At 38.0% G+C, this 8,668-nt stretch overlaps 1 protein-coding gene across 1 annotated transcript in view; it reads left to right on the top strand.

Moving 5' to 3' along the window:
- PLCG2 (phospholipase C gamma 2) overlaps window positions 1-4,765 on the top strand; it is a 55,678-nt gene extending 50,913 nt beyond the window's left edge. The window contains exons 32-33 of the mRNA XM_036390597.2: window positions 1,254-1,438; window positions 2,222-4,765. Coding sequence (XP_036246490.1) covers window positions 1,254-1,438; window positions 2,222-2,264 — 228 coding nt within the window. The 3' untranslated portion in view covers window positions 2,265-4,765. The remainder of the gene's footprint in view (window positions 1-1,253; window positions 1,439-2,221) is intronic.
- Window positions 4,766-8,668: the final 3,903 nt, after the last annotated feature.

Raw genomic sequence — 8,668 nt, forward strand, 5'->3', positions numbered from 1 at the left:
GCAGTTTAAGCTGTACCTTTGTGGATACATTTATTTACAAGAAATAACAGTGGTACATATGCATCTTGATGATTACACCTGCAAATCGGTAATTAACAATCTGCATTTCTTTTGTGATTTGGGAATACAAAGTTTCCTACCCCTTTACAAACAAAAATTAAATAAATTACTCTTTAAGTCTTAATCAGCATCATAGCACTGAGGCTGTTTCAGTTGCTCCAACCCATGCCTGCATAGGAATGTGTTTCAGGAGGAAAAAAGAGTTTAGGAAAGGATCTTGTTGCTGTAACTGAAACCTCTTGGGTATGTTGCTAAGCTATCAATTTTCTTAGATCTGTACTGAATGCAGAAAGAGGAATTCTTATTAGTATGCTGCCTCTGAAAATGTTTGGATTTATTACATTTATTGATTGCATGTCATTTCTTGTAGAAGGAGTATCTTGTTTTGCTGCTGATGTGAAAATTAAGACTTCAGTCCTGCCAGTTCAGTTCCCCACTAGTAACTCTATAAGAGGCAGCTTTTGCATCCAAAGTTTTGAAGTATTAAAATAATTTGAAGTCCTAAAGGGAATCATGATGATTGCTTATGGTTGTGGAGTGTTGTGAGACCTTCTTCTGTGGGCCACAATAGAAACTCAGACCTACTCAGTTCCTTTGCAAGAACTGAATTGCCAAAGTTACATAGAAATACAGGATCTGTCCTTCTTTCTTGGTACATCTGAGTATTTGCTGCTGTAAGGGGTCCTATTTACCAGTCAGTATTTTGACCCTTAGTCTACATTTCAATAGAAAATCCCCAGGATTGTCACTTTGTCACATGATAGGCAAATATGATGGAAGAGCCAAAACCTAAACATTTGAAAAAAGTATTTTTAATATTTTTATAATCTGATAAGCCATCATGATACACTATTTTCTGTTCTTTCCTCAACAGACTCTTAAGGAAAGATATTACAATAGAAGTGTTTAGATACACAAATTTTGTGATCTGTGCTAGAATGTCCCTGATGCCCCTGTCAGAGGGTATGGCTGGTCTTACTGTGGGGCTGAGGAATGTTTTTTAGTGCTTTCTAAGTTAGTTTGTTTCCAGAAACATTCCATAAACATCCTATCAAACCAATTTTATAAAATGTTCTATGCAGTTATTAAAATGTGGTTAGGAAAACAAACTCACCCCCCAAACTCTGCTGGTTCTGTCTCATTTTGGGAACAATTTTTACAAAATCACCTTGATTTCCAATGTTCCTTTGAAGGAAAGTGAAGAGGAGCTTTATTCCTCCTGTCGGCAACTTCGGAAGCGCCAGGAGGAGCTGAACACCCAGCTGTTCCTCTATGACAGCCACATGAACATGAGGAACCCCAACAGGGATGCAATTCTGAAAGAATTCAACGTCAATGAGCACAAACTACAGATTTATCAAGAGACTTGCAACCGCAGGTGGGTCGATGATCATTCTCCCTTCCAAGGCAGCTCTGTCAAGACAGGATTTATGGTAAAGAAACCTCAGCCATATCAAAGGGAGCATCTAAGGAGTGGTGAGGGTAGAATGAGCTCATCTGGAACGAGGGAAGGGCTGTAGAGAAGCCAGGCTGGGCCTCAAGCCACTAGAGGCCAGCAGAAGCTGAGGAATGTGTGCAGAGGAATCTCAGTGGCAGTGATCACGGTGACACTTGTAATCCTGTCAGGTTTTATATCCCTCTCTGCTGCTCTCTGGGAGGAAAGCCTGGAAGTATATACAGACAAATAAATAAACCTCTTCACTCTTGCTACACTATCAGAGTTATGTCCCTGGAAATGTCATGCACATATGAGATATGTGGGAACAGATACACAAACCACAAAAGATAAAACCAGTATTGAGTTGTAACAGCACAGCATTGTCAGTTCAGTGTCAGTGATAATAATCCAGAGCTTAGGGGAAGGTTCCTTCTCCTTTGCTGCCACCTTTGGCTGGGTGTGAGGGAGATAGAGGGGGAGGCTTCATGTACCGAGGGGAAGTTTTGAGTAGATCTCAAGACTTTAAATATTCTTGCTCTTTTTTGTGTGTGCTGAACAGCTGTGTGAATCACTTGTTTACTCCCATTTATTGAGGGAAAAATGGCAGTGCTCATTGCTGATACATAATTTGCCACTGGTATCCAAGTACATTGAATTTGGTAGACTGTTTTCCTCTGAGAAATTCCTATTAGGCTTGACTTTTTCCTTTTCTTTTTCCTTAAGATTAAAGGAGAAGAAAGTCAGTAACAGCAAATTCTACTCTTAGAGCCCATCATTCTTTGATGTGTGCTTTATGGTGCAATTCAGGAAGAGATTAATTTATCCAGATCATCCTGCTCAGTGACGGTCTCATCAGACAGAATGACTGGAAGAAGAGAAGGAAGAGGAAATATGGATTTCCTTTATAATTTTTCTTCTAAGAAAAACTGGTTTAATACCTAATAATTTATATTCTGTACAAAGCATACCCTCTGTGCAGGCCAGAACTTCTGTGCATTCAAGATTTTTAAAACTTGAGGATGTGTAGTTGAATGGACCTCACTTCTCATTATCGATACCTGAAGTACAAATCATCTCCTGCATGTGTGTACACAGGCACAGTGTCACAGATAAGACAGTCACAACAATTTGCATGCATGGAATCACACCACTTCAACAACCTGGCTCCTCAAGATTAACTAGTAGTGAGTTTTTAATTTATTAAATGCTGTAAAAGCACTTCTACACCAGCATTGTCATGTCATGTATGTTACAGTCCTCAAGACAGCAGATTGTGCTGCTGATACTGTATAAAATATTTTGGGCAGCTATTGTCTCTTATTAAAACTTTTCTGTTACGTTTTCAAGAACAAGATAATATGTTAATTTTGTTGAAAGCAAATACCCTCTGTTACTGTAGTTGTGTTTTTCTTGTTGAACTCTCTTTAAAGGTTCAAGAAAGGAGCAATGTGTGAACCTCTATTCATAGCCCCTGTGAACTTCTGTTCATAGCCTCGAGGCACTGGAAGGAAAAGTTTCAAGATATGCAGTAAGAGATATATGTTTGTTTGCAGAAAGGGAAGGTATTTAAAATTCTGAGGAGCACTTACTTTTGTACAATATCATTTCTGCAAATCCTTTCAGCTGCTAATGTGCTTAGAAATGAATTTTTAAATGAACTGTCAATTTTTAATCTTGCAATCCTACATAGACGATAGTCAAATGATAGTGTTCTGTAAATGTAGACTGTTTCCCAAAATGTAACTAATCCAAGAATGATAGTGTGCACAAATATAGAGGTACATCCTTCTGGTGCCTTAATCAAATCAAGAACATGAAGCTGCAGATGAGAATACTTGTTAGATTAGCAAGTGTATTTTCCTGCCAGAGCAGAACTAAAGGCCTTCGATGGAATATTTAACAGCAGTTGTCATCATTTGTGTATGTGTTGGTCCTTTGTGCTAGTGTTGTATTGTCACCATCAAATTCCTGGTTGTTGTATCTCTACATGGGATGAATTTTGCTATCTATATTCTCAATTTCAGTGTTCAAATGTGTGCAGAGGAGTTTAGTTTTCGGAGTGACTGCCTGAGGCATAAAATGCTGCTTCCACAGAGCTGTACTTCTGATCACAGAGGACTTGCACAGATTTGGGATTCATGGCCTGATGCAGCTGCCTCAGCAATTTTCCATTTCTCTTGCTCCCCACGCTGTGAGTTCTGTTGTTTCGAGAGGCGCTTAATTGATGCCATTGTGCATTCACAGATGATGGTTTGAGGAACCCCCTTGAGGCTTTAGCTATTCTGTAAAGACAGTCTTGTCTCAGAGATGAAAGTGTTATAATAGTGTATCCCACAATGGGGTGGCGTCTGTAAATTTTTTATTATAAAGAAATTAATTACTAATCACCCAACTGAAAACAGAAAACTTAAAGGCCATTCTCTCCTTTTCATCATCCTTCCTGAAATCTCTTCAGGACCCAGCTGTGATTGACCTGTTCAATGAATTAGATGGGTGTAAACCCTGCTCAAACAAAGAAAAAAAAAATCACATCAACTGTGGATTTGGGAGGTGGAGCTATAACCTAAACGGCTGTATAGAGCTGGTTTTATCTTCATTATCCAGGTGTGGATTGTTCTGCCTGTCAGAATTCTTTTTAAGCTCAGTTCTAGAGCAGACCCAACCAAACTGTCATTTGTCCTGGCTTTCTCCACTGGTGTGTGCATTCCTGACACAGCACAGCCACTGTGTGATGGACACAGGAGTGAGTCCCTCACACTGCTCTTGTGCAAATATTTAAGAATTAGCTCGTTTTGTAGTCCTTTGAAAAGTGCTGTGCACATTCTCCACTCATGCATAATGTCAGGGGTTATAAGAGCCACTCCATCAGTATTTATGCAAATGCATTTTGTTTTACAGTAAAACTTTTCCCCAGAATATGATGTTACACTGTGTGCAGAATGAAAATACTGCAGTGACTCTTCTGCTGACTTGCAAGTGGTGGGAAAGGCTATTTTCTAACTCTTCTCTTGGTTTTGCATTCTGTGTTTTATCTCCAAGACCTCACCTCTCAGTTCTTCCTTGGGGCAGGCTCTGTAGCAACTTTATCACAGTTGCAGCTGTTTGAGTATGAAAGTAGGTTTGAATGTGTGTACTAATTTTTTTAATCCAGGACGGAAAACATTTATACATTTTTGAAGTTAACAATTGTTAAATTGTTATATTCTTATAGAAACAGTTTAAAATCATTGAAATAACTTATTTTAATAAAAAATTGTTGATATCTCATGTTGATGTGAATGATGCCAGGTGCTTCTTTGTTTAAGCATTGCTCGTTGAATTTCGTGACTTTTGCCAGTCATTTGAAGCAGTGAGTTCTTACTGAAAAGTGATCTGCTGGTGTGGTATGGTGTGCTCTGCTAGAGGTTAGAAGAAGAGCATTTCTGTGGTTTTAAGATGAACTGACTCAGAGATTGTTTCAGTAGACATGGTTATCGTTGCACTTCCTCTGGCTCCAAACACACGAGGCAGAAGGAAAAGGTCAAAGATCGAGTTTAACTTGTGACTCCAAACCAACCTTTTTCAATGAGAGGCAGATACAAACTCCAGCTCTAGTGAGAGTCAGATTTTTATGAGCTTGAACAATAAAATGTCAGCAAGGCAAAGATTAAATTTGTGGTAATTTGGAAGGACAGTAATATTGATGTTTACAAAAAAAATTTATCAGAACACTTTCTGCCTATGAGGTTGCAGGGAGAACTACTGCTGGGTGGGTGCACTGGGTGGGTCTTTATGTGGTGATTTTTTAAATTGTTGGGACTCTTGGGAACAAATTTTTTCTCATCTTTTGATCAGAATTACATGCTTATTGAACATGAATCCATATGAGGAGTCTGCAGCCGAATTCTTCTGGAAGGTCATTAAATCAGACAGAGTCTTTATTGCCTTAGTGAGTATTGGTATGCATGAGTTGTGGAGTCCAAAAAATTACTACATTTAGGTGTTTTGTTGCCTGTATTGTCACTTTTTTCTGCCCCAACAGATCTATATATTTCTCTGTTGAAAGCATTTTGTTAGTTTTGCAGTTCTTTAACCTCAGAGAAGGTGTGAGCTGTGTACCAGCCATTATCTTTGAATTCTCCAGACCAGTTGGAAAAACCTGAATGTGGTGTGGAAGCTGAATTGCAGTGGTTGAGGTCTGCTACAGTCATGTGTCAGCATTTTAACTGCAGTCCAACTAGCTGGCTTTGTTCCAGACTGAAATTCCCTTTATAGCATGAGAAATGGAAGTTAAATATAATGAAAATTAACTTTCAGAATCAGTTCAGAGATAAATTAATCTTCTGATTCATAACAGTATTTATAAACATGTTCAGCTATTAGTTTTAAAAGAATTTAAATTAAATTAAAAGCAGTTGAATTTGTTGCTAGCCTACATTTTTAGCTGTTACTCCAGCAAAACAGGGAATTGTGAGCTTGACTAAAATAAAGCAGTAGTTTCCCCAACACTTCTGTACTCCTGAATTACAGTTTAATCCCCAGATTCTTTACAACATGTGTAAATTATCAGCCTTCAGGACCCTTTTCTCTGAAGAGCACATAGTAAACTATTACATATGCCACTATACTTTGGAAAGTATGTGGAAATCAGTAATAAATGGAAAAAAAGCGACATTTTGGTTGGGTCCCTTAGGAGAAGGACCTAGAAAAATCCGGTTTGATTAAGCATCTAAAATGAATATATTTAAATACATGTGAGAAGTATAAGTTTTCATGTATATCTTGCAAATTTGTACCTTGAAATGCTGTGTCTGAGGTTAAGTAGCTGACCAAGTATTCTTAAACTATTCACTTTAAACATCAGCATCATCCTTTATAGTGAGGCACCTGTCAAATGTTCAGTAATTTTGAGGACTAAAATTGAATCTGAGCTATATTTTCATTCTGCTCTTCCAGTTTTCAGGTGCATTTCTGGTAATTCAGTTTCAGGAAAACAGGTAAGATGAAAATTTGAAAAGGGACACAACACTTGAATTAATTACCCTAATTTACCCAGATATTCATGCATGAGGTGTAATGATAAAAAAAAAAACAGGAAAAAGGAGAGAGGATTGTAAAATACTTCAAATAGAGCAGCTGTGACTGTCTTTACAGGGATGGAATTTTCAAGCAATTTTAGAGTATCTCTTTAAGTCACAGACTGCCTGTTTTCCTTTTGGAAAGAGTAAGTGTATCCTTCACCTCTGCTGTGGTCAGCACTTTGGCTTTTTTTAATAGATGGGGCTAATTGATGGGGAATTAATCAGTGCACTGATGATGGCTCGGGGTGTGTCCCCACATTAATCCTGTGTGCTGGAGCACACTCTTGGGCCATTAGGACAAAACAATTCCTCCTGCTCTGTTATCAGAGAGTTCTGGCCTTGACTCCAGGCAGATGAAAAGCTTCATGTGTTGAGCTCAGCTCCTGCAGGACTTCTGGTATTTGGGGTTTTGTGGGGTTATTTTTGTCTTGTTAGGAGCTGCTGCTGCTGCTGTACCTCAAAACCTGACCGGGGCTTGAACCTCAGCTGGTATTGACAGTGTGGATTTAGGATTCTTGGCTTAAAGACCCTTCCATAGATGATTTTCATAACCCCACCATTGAGATAATTATAAATAGCAGTAGCTGAGTTTTGCTAAAAGATTACAAATAGCAGAGAAAATTCCTCTGGGGCACGGGAGTTCAGTTCCCTATGTTAAAACCATTTTTTAGAAGACTTGACATGAAATACCAATGCTGTTTCTGTGCAACAGGCTTGTGCAATTTCTTCTACGTTTTGGTTTTGTCTTCTGCTGGCATTAGAATTTTGTAATCTATTTCTGATAACATTGTGTCAAAGCCAGAGAACTTAAAGGGGAAAAGAACAAAGTGGTTTCCACTTGAAAAAACAGAGCTGTTGGAAAGAGAGCATCGGCCCAGTGCTTTCATGAGGTCATGGATGTCTTTTTTCTGTTTTATTAAAAAGAAGATTTCTTCTTTCTGCAGATGATGTTGTATATTAATGACTCCTGGAGAGTGGCCCTTGTGCCATCAGTGCTCAGTTGGAGACACATAAGCTCTTTATAAGAGAGTGCAACACTCCTGCTACAGAAACAGCTTATTTGCTATTAGAGAGGGAAAAAAAAGTGAGTTCTCTCTTGAGCTGTCCCTCAAGCTAAGTATTAAATTTAATTTCTTTCATGGTGTACTTACTGGTAGGGGAGTGAGGGAGAAAAGTCAGATTTGAAGCATAAAAATACAAAAAGTTATCAATAGTGTGGGCTGGGGTTTTTTTAAGGTAAACTTATCAGGAAGAGAACAGTCAAAAAATAATGCTGTCTTTAGTCACCATGAGCTGTAAAAATCTGCATCTTCTAAGCAGGGGTGGCTGTGGATTTCTAGCTTGGTTCCTCTCTTAAGGCCTCTTGTTTTCTGAGAATCCTTTAACAGTGCAATGGAACTGCTCTTCTTCTTATTCTTTACTTCCCCATTTCAGTTGCAGCAGAGTTGAACAGAAGTATCTGGAGTTACTATTAATTTAAGATCAGTGTAGCTTCAGCCATTAAAATGGAAAAACTAAAGTTTAAAGAGGAGTTTTAAATTCTTGAAGGATTCTGCTTTTATCAAGGGGTACAGAAGCTGCACTGCTGATGAGTTAAGGGAAAACAACTCTGTGTTTAAAATTTGAGGTGAAGTTTCTTAGTTTATATATTAGATTGACAGATGGAATTGCATGGGACAGCTGTGACCTGTACTTTTAGTCTTATCTTCTAATCTTAAAATACCACAAAATTATGAGTTTCCTTGTAGCAAGTGTTTATCTTCCTATCACAAAGCTGAAATTCTATTTAGCTGGTGTCAGGTGTTAAAGAAATATTATTAAAGGCTAAAAGTGTTTTATAAATAGTGGAACGTGAATGCAATCACTCACCAAATGTCTTTGATGAATTATTTGTTTAACCATTCAATAATGCTCGGAAAAATCATAGGTTTTATTTATGAATGCACTTTCAGCTGGTTCATTCATTTTAAACAGGCATATTTTACTGTTAGAAAAATCTACAAATCTCTGGTGCTTCAAGCACTTTGTGGTAATTTAGATTAAGCATGGTGCATTTTCCAGAAATGTCATTAGATATCAGAGTTAACTCAGGAAAGCATACCAGAATGTA

This window comes from Molothrus ater, chromosome 12 (genome assembly GCF_012460135.2).
Source record: "Molothrus ater isolate BHLD 08-10-18 breed brown headed cowbird chromosome 12, BPBGC_Mater_1.1, whole genome shotgun sequence".
Taxonomy (NCBI): domain Eukaryota; kingdom Metazoa; phylum Chordata; class Aves; order Passeriformes; family Icteridae; genus Molothrus; species Molothrus ater.